The 12,946-nt window shown below is 40.5% G+C and overlaps 1 protein-coding gene across 1 annotated transcript in view; it reads left to right on the forward strand.

Moving 5' to 3' along the window:
• PDE11A (phosphodiesterase 11A) overlaps positions 1-12,946 on the forward strand; it is a 436,579-nt gene that overhangs the window by 373,864 nt on the left and 49,769 nt on the right. The window contains exons 16-17 of the mRNA XM_004375469.1: positions 5,628-5,705; positions 7,863-7,926. Of these exons, the coding sequence (XP_004375526.1) occupies positions 5,628-5,705; positions 7,863-7,926 (142 nt within the window). The remainder of the gene's footprint in view (positions 1-5,627; positions 5,706-7,862; positions 7,927-12,946) is intronic.

The following is a 12,946-nucleotide window of genomic DNA, read 5'->3' on the forward strand; positions in this document are numbered from 1 at the left end:
GGGAGGAAACTCACACATGAATTCACAAGGACACATGTACAAGAATGTTCATAGCTGCATTGTATGTAATAGCAAAGAAAACTGGAAATATTCTAACTTTTTATCAACAGGAAATGAGCAAATAAAATATGGTAAAATAATACGAGAGTCCCTGGATGGCACAAAATAAGCCCTTGTGGTGCAGTGGATAAGGCACTTGGTTGCTAACTAAAAGGTAGGCAGTTCAAACCCACCAGCCTCTCCACAGGAGAAAGATGTGGCAGTCTGCTTCCATAAAGATTTCAGCCCTGGAAACCCTATAGGGCAGTTCTACTCTGTCCTATAGGGTCACTATGAGTCAGAATCGACTCGACAGCAACGGGTTTGAGTGGTACATACAGTTAACACACTCGGCTGCTAACCAAAGGTTGGAAATTCAGATCCACCCAGAGGAGCCTCAGAAGAAAGGCTTGGTGATCTACTTCCCCAAAATCAGCCATTGGAAACCCACGGTTCTACTCTGAAACACATGGGGTCACCATGAGTTGGAACTGACTTGACAACAGCTAGGGCTAGGTTATAATAATAATATATGGAATGCCATGCAGCACTGTGAAGAAATGGCCCAGGACTCTATGTAACAACATGGATGAATCTCACAAACTAACAATAAGTGAAAGAAGCAAGTGGCCAAAGCATACATACACTCTGATGATACCATCTATATGAAGATTTAAAACATGTGAAATAACATTGTATATCATTTATTTTGTAAAATTTTAAGGCTATTTGTGAGGATGACTTATACAATATTTAGGAAATGGTCATTTTATGTAGGCGGGAGGGAGACAGAATCAGCAGTGTAGAGACACCCAGGGGCCTCAAAAGAGCTGGGAAAAATATCTCTAGGTTGGTGCCTAAATTCTCTCTGCCCATTGTATAATTTTTACACCTTTTAAAATACATTACATGTACATAATAAATCTTTTCATAACATCCCTTCAAAATCCTTTCTGCAGCTATATGAAAATGATTAACCCCACCTCCTGATCTTTCAAGAAGGACTTTTATCCATAACTTTTTAAAAATTTAAAATACAGTTAGTTTTAAAGTTTAAAGCGTCTATTTGGCTGTTTATGTGACCGAATATATCACCAGATGTGCGATGTACATGGTTCCACTAGTGACTAGATATTTCTCGTGTTTATCTTGACAAATCTATGGTGTGTAGGAAGTCTCCTATTATCTTCTGAGTTCATAACCAAATCTTGGGACCTCAGACTAAATAGAACCTATCAAGAAATAACCACGCTTTTGTCAGTAGAGGAAAAATCATTTTTCCATGCCCTATGAAAAAATTTCTTCCACCCTTCCTGTATCCGCCATCCCCTAAAATTAGTGAATATTCCCTTTCATCCTGACGCAGTGGAATCTAGCTTTGTTAATGTGATGTGAAGCCTATGACCGATTTTGAGTTCTGTTGATATAAAGCTTTCACACCAGCAACTTAGCTGTTAAAATTTTCAGCACTGGGGAATTTATTCTTATGGTGCTATTTAGTTGCCATGTTATAGATCAGAACAAAAAAAAAAGAACTTGCTTTCTGCATTGAGTTAGCCACTGTGGTAATATGCCTCTTTGTATCAAAGATGTTGTGATATACGGAACCTACTCTCAGCAGATATAACAATAGTTAGTGGAGGGAGGGTCAGACATTAAATGGGAATTGTGTTCTTATTTCCTATTACTTGTTATATTGTCCACGTATTTCAAGTTAGAAACTAGTCTTCAAGAGTCTTACAAGGCTTTTCCTGAATGTATTTTATGTTGTTTCCTTATCTCAATCTTTCCAAATGTCAACTGGGGAGACCCCAAACGATTAAACCTAGGTAAAGGCAGTGACTGAAAAGTTCTTTTTTAAAAATAAATAGCTTTCTGAGATAAACAACTATACGGGGGAAATGAATTTCATTCTTCAATTCAACAAATATTTATTGAGCTCCCACTACACACCATATGCATTATTGTAGGTGCTGGGATGCATCAATGAACAAAACAGCCTGTCCTCATGGAGTTTGCATTGTAGTGATTTCTTAGAATAACTCATAGGCTTGAAATGGCTATCCAGGTGCACATGATGACAGGGACAATGACTCCATCAGCTGTTCCAGGAAGCCTTCCGTGATCCTCCATGACCATCCAAACTAAGCTAAGTGCCTTTCTCTGTGCTCCCAGGACACCTGGGCATATCTTTGCTACCTGGTGGCAATGGTTAAGAGTACACGCTGTTTATTCCAACAGATAGTGTTTGATCCCAGCTGTGAAACTTTGGGCCCGATACTCAACCCCTCTGAGCTTAGTAACAGTAGCTAATCCATACTGAGTACCTAATATATGCCAGGCACTCTGCTAAGTGCTTTATGTAAATCATTTTTTATTAATACATCTCATTACTATTACCCTTTTACTGGTAGGAAAACTGGAGCCCCTCAAGGGTAAGTAACCTACCCAAATCACATGGGTAGTGGTAAGTGGCAGAACCCAGGAAGTCTGCCAGGTACACACTAAGCGCCCCTGTAAATATTAGTCACCTCAGGGCCAAGACTAGGGTGAGACAAGTGAGGTTACTCGTGGAAGTCTAGGGTCAGATCTGGCTTTATTTAAAATTTTGATATGTTGTTTATTATGAATTTTTGCATTAATTTTAGTTTTTTAAATATTGCATTAAACTGTTATTTACCTTGATGACTGAGATTTTTGGCACTCCCTTAAATTTTGTGCATGAGGCTGGTGCCTCACTTGCCTCACCCTAGTTGCAATATCATTAGTATCACATTTGAAGGCAAGTTAACTATTTTTTGGTTGCCCCTGCTAAACTCTGAGATGTTTAAAAGTAGCACCTGTGTCTTGTGTCCATAACGCCTAGTACACACTTGGCAGAATAGGTGTTCAATAGATACTTGTTGAACCAAACCTTCTTCTCCATAATTATTCAAGAAAAAAACTAATTTTCATTCAGTAAGAAGAGAGAACTAGGTGATCTTTTCAATCTCCGTGTAGTCCAATTAGTCCATCGTGAATTGTTGGTAGTAACACTATTAATATTATTTACATATAAACTAAGGCTATCAGGTATTGAGTATTGACCAGTGCCAAACACTTACTGTACCTTATCTCAGATCTTTACCACTAGACTTGAAATTGAGGCTCAGAAACATTGAATCACTTGCCTAGGATCACACAGCTAATAAGAGACCAAACCAAAAACCCAAACCCACTGCTGTGAAGTCAATTCCGACTCATAGCAATCCTGTAGAACAGAGTAGAACTGCCTCATGGGATTTCCAAAATCCGTTGCCAGCCAGTCAATTCTGACTCATAGCGACCCTACAGGACAGAGTAGAACTGCCCTGTAGGGTTTCCAAGGAGCGGTGGGTGGATTCAAACTGCTGACCTTTTGGTTAGCAGCTCTAACTCTTAACCACTACGCCACCAGAGTTTCCATCGGGTTTCCAAGGCCATAAATATTTATGGAAGGAGACTACCACATCCTTCTCCAGAGGACTGGTGGATTGGAACTGCTGACCTTTTGGTTAACAGCCTAATGCTTAACCACTGCACCACCAGGACTCCCCAGGTGCCTGGGTGGTGCAACAGTTAAGTGCTGGGCTACTAACGGAAGGTTGGCAGTTTGAACCCACCCAGCCACTCTGCAGGTAAAAGACCTGGTGACCTGCTCCGCTAAAGATTACGGAAAACCCTATGGGGCAGTTCTACTCTGTCACCTGGGGTCACTGTGAGTCGGAATCGACTCCAGGGCACCCAACAACAACATTAAACCCAGGTCAGTGTGCGTCCAAAGCCTGCTGTTTCCACTGGACCACCCTCCCTTTCTATTTCAGTTCATAGTCAGTGGTGGTAGGGAGAAAAAGGCACGACCTTTTTTCCCCATGAAGAAGGGAGTGGGCCAAATGAAGAAAATGTTCAAGTTATAAGAAGAAATGATCAGCATGCGCAGGCTGCCCTCCCCCTCCCCCCCAGTGGACCGGTTTTGCTGGGCCCTTCAGTGTAATTGTGTACATGTCATCTCTAACAATTGTTATAAGGTTGTGTGGAGATTGTCCCATGCCATGGTATGGCCTTAACCTGAATCCACTTCAAGAGATAGGTCCAGAACCTGTCATATCTTGAATAAAGCAGTGAGCTAGACATTTGACTTCCTGACATGACCTTTTTGGGTAAATTGAGAATCCAGTATGACCAGATGTCAGAGGTCCATACAGTCAGCCATCTGGTCCTGGGCACCTCAAGCCAGACACAGGGGAGCCAGCTGCCCTCAGTATCATGTTCTTTGTCCTCCAGACTGTAATGTGTCATCACTGTTTCTAAGATCCTCCTCTGTCTGACTCCCATCATAAGTGATGTGTAATGGTGGCCTTTTCCAAAGTGTATTCCTTAGAGTATCAGTACTGTGGACGTCTGTGGTTAAATACAGTTAAACAGGCTTTTCTGTTTCTCAGAGCCTTCAAAAGCTTGACTTGGGTGCTGCAAATCACCAAGAGAAGTATACTGTAGGCAGCATTTCTCAAACCTACTTTGCCAGGGAATCCCTTTTCATGGAGCACTTCCTGAGATGAGAATTTGCAGGATGCACTTTGGGAAAGAGGCATCAAGTTCCTTTAAATACTCTCTCAATAGAAAGTGCCTAGAGGGTGAAACACGGGAAGTCATTCTTAAAGGAATCAAAATGGCCATGTCCTTTTTAAAATTACTCATTGTAAAAAAGAAGTCATATAACTAGATTAAAGAAAAATTTTAAAGAGAAATAAATCACCCTTATTCTCACAACTTTAAAATATACCCCTCTTGTCTTCTTGTCTTGTCCATTTGGAGATGTATAGAGGGTGTGTGTGTGTGTTTGTGTGTGTGTGTGTTTTGAGTACTTAAAAAGTACAAACACTGGTAAATACATATCTCATTTAATACTCACAATTACTCTGCGAGTTCGCAAATATAATCCCCAGGTTAGAAATGAGAAAATAGAGGCTCAGAGGGTTTAAGTAACTTCCCAAAGTTGCCCAGCAAGTAGGTGACTGAGCCAGTGTTTACACCCAGTTGTCTTTTGACTTCAGAGCCTATGTGCTTAAGCACTGAAATGGTGAAATGGTTATTTTCTAACCTGGAAAAACTATTTATCGTGAATTTACTACCAGGAAGTTTATCTTATCTTGATCATCATACAGCTCAGTTCTATGCTGAATGAAAAAGAACATTCCAGAATTGTTCCTACTTTTTATTTGTCCTTGCCTCCCTTTTTTTGACTTTCAGTAAGTGTCACAAAGGGCTTCACAGCACATAATGCTAAATGCAGTACCACATCGTTTTCTGTTTTATGGCTCTATACTCTCCTCTGTTGTAAATACATTCAGAAATGAATGTGGCTTTTTCTTGCAATCGCAACATTTTTTAAAAAATGATTTATTTTGATAGCACTTTAGCTTCATGATTTCAAATATTAAGTTACTTGGTTCAGGTGGTCTTATACTTTCCCCCGTAAATGTGTTTATGTCACCCCACAGACTGAGAAATCTCATTCCAGGTTTGTTTTTTTTTTTTCCTCTTTCTTTCTTCATTTGATTTTTGTGCAGGAGGAGAACTGAATTCTTCGAACTTGTCAGTAAAGGTGAATATGATTGGAATATCAAAAACCATCGTGATATATTTCGGTAAGAAAAAGCTCTTGATTATTTGGTTTTTCATTATTTGAAGATTTAGCCATGCTTTTCTGACAGTGCTAAAAGCATACGAGTGATTTTTAAAGTAGCGAAGCCTAGCTTATATTCAACACTTTCGGGTATTAGTTATATAGAGAAAAGAGAAATGTGTCTCAGAAAGTGAATCTTACTCTATTTTGGCCTCCTCTTCATAAATTTCTTTTCAAAATTAGGAAATAATGTTCAAGTTAGTCAGCAAGCCATGACTTCCCAGTTGTTTAAAAAGGACAAGCGCACACCATCATGTTTATGTGGCACATTTTAACCAGCCTACTGCAGCCACTCCAGATAGTCAGGCACCATCCCTTTCTTTTATCCCTCAACCTTCCATTATGCCTGGCTCACCCATCCCGGACTTCTGCTTCTTATTCCTGTTCTAAAGCTGCTAAGTATTACTGGGAAAGCTTGTGAGGCCAGCGTTCTAGGCTCACTGTATCACCTCCACAACCAGGCAACCACTGGAATGAACTTGAATAAACTCAATGAACTTGAAACAATTGGAGAAGTAGGCCACAAATTATCAAGCTGATGAAACCCAAGTTATGGTACAAGAAGGCAACCTCACAGAAATTCCTGATTATATTTTTGCCTGTCCAGGAAAAAGATTGCAAAGCCCGGTGCGTTACCCTACAGACTTGTTCCCCTTGGTACCCGCAGAACCTATTATGAGAAGCACTGGAGTATAGCAAGTGGTGGTCTGATAGTATTGTGATAAGCATAGAACCCTGAATCCTTTACTTGCCTTGGGAAAATTACTTAATCTCTCTAAGCTTCTGGTTACGACTCTGTAAAATAGGAATAATAATATCTACCTCTAAGGACTGTGCTGAGGATTCATTCCTTTAGTATTTATAAAGCTCTTAGAACAGAAGCAGGCACACAGTAAGCACTGTAGAAGTGCTGGTTACAGAAGATCAAATATGAAGAATAGGCTAATGTGTCTCTCCTTATATAGTGCTTAGCACAGGGATGTTTGGAATGAGACGCTTCATAAATACAGCTTGCCTCTGCAGGGCTGTATGCTTGTGCTGCCTGGTTGTGCTCTGAATGGCCCATTGTTATCTGCAACTCTGCCTTGTTCCCTAGAGGGACTTCCAGGGGAAGTTACACAAACCCCACTCGCATCTAGGCACGCTCTGCCATCTGGGAAGCAGACATGTTTCCAAGGAGTTGGAATCTGGCAGGTGATGAAATTTTAACACCTGACATTTGGACAGCCCTCTGACCTTTGACAACATACCCCTTTCTTCCAAAAGGAATTAGCCAAGATGTCGTTTCCCAGCTCAAAGTCTTCATTCCTTGTCATCAGATACTGCTGGTTTTAGTACAAAGAAAGCAGACTTTGTACAAAGAGTATGCCTTATTTCCAGCTTCAAATTATAAGCACCTGAGCTATCTACAATTTTAATTGTTCCCAATGTTATTATATCTACAATTCAGCGTGAATTCTAGTTAAACCCAATAGAAATCCGCCCCTCAAAAATCAAATTCGAATCTTCCTGTGCTCTCTTATGTACTTAAATTAATGAAAGCTGTAGCTGAATATGTTTTTTCTTCATAATGCTTATAAAACATGGTTGTAGCCAGCTTGTAAACTGGAGTGAAACTGTGGCTCTTCCCTGTAAATCTTAGCTCTACAGAGCAGAGGAAAATGAAGGCGCCTCTCCTCTTTGGTATGGGTTTTCTTCCATTCCGATCAATCAGTGGTAAGTTGGTAAATAGATTCATCAGCCATGTACAGAGCATTACATATGGATTCCCATGCTTATAGTAAAAAAAAAAAAAAAATGCATTGTCCATTAGAAATTATTTTAAACAGAGCTTGCTTAGCTCAGGTATTGAGAAAATAGTGCTTTGCTTTCCTTGATCTGCTGCAGACCAAACAAAAGGGCCACTGGAGGATGTGTGATAGCTTTGTCTTCCTAAGCCGAGTAGCCACATGATGGAGATGCTGAGCGTAGGGACTATAAACAGTGCTGCCCCTTGTTGAGGTAAAGATGATGTGAGCTGGCCTTGTTTTCATTTTATTTATTTATGTATCTGGGATGGGTTTGTTTAAGAATGCAACAAAAGATTATTCAGGCTGTTTTGTTTGGTTCTGTTTTTCAGATCAATGTTAATGACAGCCTGTGACCTTGGAGCCGTGACCAAGCCGTGGGAGATCTCAAGACAGGCAAGTGGTGATTAATGACAGGGATCAGCGGTGGAGGGTCTGGGGGGGGCGATATTCCCAGAGCCCCCGCTCCCAGACACTGAAACCCTAGTAAATTTGCATCAGTATTAACATGGTGTAAAAAATAGCAGGAGGCTTGGGCACGACATAGTTTATTGCGCGGTCTTTTTCTTTATCGAGCTTCTACTGAGCAATAATATTTCCATACTTGGTAAGATAGCCTACTAAATCAAATAACATTTTGACCATTTCTTAAGGCAAGAGTTTCAAAAATAATGTTTTAAAATAGGTAATCATGTTTAAGCACAAGGTCCTGTTTTTCACATCTGAAAAAAAAAAAGAGGAGGTAAAAAGGAAATTGTATTTTTCTTTTAGAAGGCTGTTTAGAGATCGGGGGCTTTTTGGGTAAAGTGTGCAGTGTTCAGTTTAATTTGTACCCAAAACCATGCCTTTACTGCCTATTGGATTTCACTGCCGAAAATTGTTGGTTCTGTGGCAATGATAGTTTTCAGTCAGGTAACTACCCGATGTAAGATCCTTTACTACTAATATTATTTGGAAGTTAATAGCTCTTAAAGTTTTATGAGGCACCTACTGAGTGGGCAGTGGAGTCCAAAACAGTAACTTGGTATCTTAAGACTTGACATTTTAGGATAAATAAGATACATTTATATAACAGTCAAAAACTAATATTTATTGACTGTTTTATATGTATTATTTCATTTAATCCTCAAAACCCCCCTTCGAGGTAGGTATAGTTATTGTAGCAGATTGAATAATGGCTCCTAAAGATACCAGGTCCTAATCCCTAGAATTTGTAAATGTTACCTTAGAAGGAAAAGGGGACTTTGCAGATGTGATTAAGTTAAGGATTTTGACATGGGGAGTTTATCCTGGATTATTCAGGCAGGCCCTAAATCCAATCACAGTCTCTTTTTGAGAAGGAGATTACACATAGAGAAGAGGAGAAGGTGGTGTGACGCAAGTCAGATTGGAGTGGTGAGGCCACAAGCAAAGAAATACAGGCAGCCACCAGAAGCTGGAAGGGGCAAGGAGCAGATTCTCTCCTAGAGCCTCCAGAGGGAGTGAGGACCTGCTGATACCTGGATTTTGGCCCAGTGAAACTGATGTTGAACTTCTGGCCTCTAGAACGATGGGAGAACAAGTTTTACCCCAGGTTTAAGGTAATTTGTTTCCGCAACCTAGGAAACTGGTACAGTTATTATCCCCATTTTATAAATGGGGAAAATGAGGCTTAGAAAGGATAAGTAGCCTGAGGTCATATACCTAGTAAGGGTGGAGCTAGGTATTCAGATCCTAGCAGATTAGGTTGAAAGCCTTCATTCTTAACAGTGTTCTACACTTTCCTACATAGAATGCATTAGTCCACATTTTTAAATGATGCAAGTGTGTTAGCAGAATATGCTATGATATCACTAAATCCCAAATCTCAATGGCTAAAAACAACAAATGGCTCACACACATGTGCATCCAGGATTAGATGGGAACTCTATCTTCATTCTGGAGCAGCTGCTATTGGGATTATTGCCATTCATTGTGGCAGAGGCAAAGAGAGCCCTGGACAGTCTTGAACTGGCAATTAAATGCCCCCATCCCAAATAATTCATTGACCAGAACTTGTCACATGACCTCACCCAACCACAAGGGGACCAGGAAGTACGATGCTTCCATGTGCCCAGAAAGTAGAAAGCTGAAAATAGTTGACGAAAACATACTACCACAGTCTGCTCTTCCAGTCACCAAAAATGTGATTCACTATCCTTCCTGCAGGCAAAATATATTCATCCTCTCCCCAGGGGAGACAACTTAAATGTCCCATTAGTCAAGGCATAAAGCTCAAAGTTCAGAATCTCTAGGTGATACATGTTAGACTCTGCATCAGATCTGGAAGCAAACTAAAGACCTATGTACACCCAAATGCAGTGTCTAGCATATACTCAAAACACAAAATATCCATTTGAACACTCCACTCACAATGGGAAGAGATGGGCAATATTTGGTGTTGGTGGCCTATAACAGTTCCAACATCCTGCTGGACTTTCACTGGGGGACGCCTACCCTGTCTTGGGCCCTTTAGGAGAGACTCCCCAGTTCACTTTTTTCCGTCACCTTTAGATCTGCCTGGGAAATTACTCCATTTCTATTATCCTCCATGGTTATATCTGAAGGCCAAGCAGCTTTCTTAGCTCACTTCCCATCTACAGAAGGTTGAGGGCCCAAGGCTTGTTTGAAGTCTTAAATAGTCACAAGCTCATGGTTTCTTTGACACTAAAACACTCTTAAACATTTAGTTAGCTTCTTAAGTCTTTGATTCTAGTTATTTCCATGTACCAATAACCACATCCACTGTTCTTTTCTATACAAACTTCTTAGATTTTCCATATTTCTTTGCTTGCTTACTTTCAGAAGTAAAGAAATATAGCAAATATATTTCTTTCTTCTCTTTCATGACTTAATTCCTAGTACCTTGGGCTAAACAGGCTTTAATGAGAGAACCATATAGACTAATTACTCTGAGTCATTTTTGTGCAGTTAAAAAGATTTGCTGCATACCACCTAATTATTTCAGAGTTTTAAACTCTGGGCATGTTGGCCATACGTTTGATTTGATTTTTGTTGCATGGCTGAGTCGTAATTGGTCTTTGTCATTCAAAGCATATCTCAATTTTCATTTTTACTGTTTGGTGTTGAGAAGTAACTTTATCTTTCATCCCTATAAGACCCTGACTTTGTGACTTTCTCCATTCCCTTTCATTCCTGGCTATAAACCTGATGTCCTTTCCTGAGCTCACCTCTTGTGATACCTAGCAAGAAATAGTCAATAGCAATCATCACCTGCTACTAATATTTTGTTTTCCAATCTCCTCCCCTGAAGCTATACGTTCATTAGGTACATTATTTGCTTTATTTTAGTGAGAATTGTACAAAATATTTTTTTACTTTGTAACATGCACCATAATCCTTACAGCCTCCTCACTATCTCATACCTGGCTCCTAAACTGATGCCACGTATTTTAGGTTTCTTCTTTCTCTCCCCTTCCTTTCCTTTATTTTCCTTCCCTTCCCTCATTTCCCTTCCCTTTTCTTCCTTTCCCATCCCTTTCCTTTCCAATAGCAGCACCTTACCTCATACCAATTTTTATATCAATCTAGGCTAGGAGCCCTTGGTGGCGCTACAGTTAAGCTCTCAGCTACTAACTGAAAGATTGTTTGAACCCACCCAGCAGCTCCTCTGGAAAAACACCTAGTGGTCTGCTCCTGTAAAGATTTAAAAAAAACCAAACCCATTGCCGTCCAGTTGATTCCAACTCATAGCGACCCTAAAGGACAGCATAGAACTACCCCATAGGGTTTCCAAGGAGCAGCTGGTGGATTCGAACTGCTGACCTTTTGGTAGCTCTTAACCATTGTATCACCAGGGCCTAGAAAACCCTATGGGGCAGTTCTTCTCTGTCACATGGGGTCACTGTCAGTCAAAACTTGACTCAGTAGCACCCAGCAACAACAAGAGACTAGGCTAGGCTCTGTTCCAGAGCATCAGATAAAAAACTAATCCAGACTTTGATAAGTGGAAGCTTTATTCAGCAAGAAAAGGAAGGAAAGGACTGTTACAATAGAAGAGGGGTCTACTGTAACAGGGAGAACACTCTGACCATAAGATCAGCAAGCGTCTCAAAGAGTTAGGGAAAAAGTAGTTTTCTTTTATAGAGACTGAGAATAAACAAGCTAGAAAAAACCCAGGTGTGGGGAAGTGAGATAAAAGGGTGACTTCAGGTAGTAAATCAGAATGTTTTATGCCAAGGTCAGTCTATTCTCGGCGAAGGGCCCTTGCTGAGGGCTAGTATGTTGGCTCAGGCTGAGGGTGGGCCAGAGTTCAGGGACTTGGGGGAAGGAGAGAAGCTTAACCAAAGTTTGGTTAACAAGCACTTGGTTTCTCATTGATCAGTGGGACAAGCAATTCAGTTACTCATTTATGAGGCAAGGAATAGAAATTTGGTGGGTCTGTGTCTGGCCTTGTCATAGGTAAACAAGGGGGCAGCCGTGTTATCTAAGTCATATGGGAAAGGCAGTTCTTTGCAGTAAGCCATTTTCCTGAACACAAACGACAGGGGATTTGTTTAACCATCGCTGTTTTCCAGTATCACAGGGTTCAGGTAAAATTCAACGTTATCAAGAAATAAATTCTGAAATTTCAGTCGCTTAACACAATAAAAGTTTATTTCTGTCTTACATCACAGTCCAATGCAGGTTAGGCAGTTTTCCTGCAGAGCGCTCCTCCAATTAAACTTTGGTTTGAATTTTAATGTGACACATTTGACGTGCATAAGGTAAAGAAGGGTAATTGTGGAGATTTTGTGTGGTTGAGTCGCTTATTTCCACATCTCTGTTCCCCTTCACTTCCCCAGTGTGGGAAGGCCACCCATAGGGTAGAGTTTGAGAATAAACTGCTAAGAAGTGGGTGGCTCTTCCAGGTATTTGGAAAAAGTGTAGTACTGGGGATGCCCTCTATGACAGAGACTGAAGGGGTGAAGAGTGGTTGGGGGTGGGGGCAACAGAGCTGAATGAAAGAGGGACACTGAGGTATGATGCATCGGGGCCTTCGGAAACCCCATATCAAGGACTCAAGGAGCAGCAGCCCACTTGGAGCCAAGAAAGTGACAGGGCAAAGTACTTCGAAAGAAAAAGCTTCTGCAATAATATTTTAGACCAACTTGGGAGGCCCAGTGGCTGTTTGCAGGTGGTCTTCTTGGTCACTGATGTAAATATTATTTTATTTTTAGGATGTGTAGTTTTGCTGATAGTGCAGACAATCAAGAGTTCAGAGATATAAAACACAAAGCCATGTTTTTCCAAATGCTTTCTTCAGAAACCTTTTCACAGCTCTAAACTGGATATCATTGGTATTTGTCTCCAAATTGAACAAGCTAAGATATTTTTTAAAATGTACTCACTCTAAGATTTTAATAAACACTTTGACCAAAAAAAGCAGTCTCTTTTA

Source organism: Trichechus manatus, unplaced genomic scaffold, assembly GCF_000243295.1.
Source record: "Trichechus manatus latirostris isolate Lorelei unplaced genomic scaffold, TriManLat1.0 scaffold00037, whole genome shotgun sequence".
NCBI classification, from domain to species: Eukaryota; Metazoa; Chordata; class Mammalia; order Sirenia; family Trichechidae; genus Trichechus; species Trichechus manatus.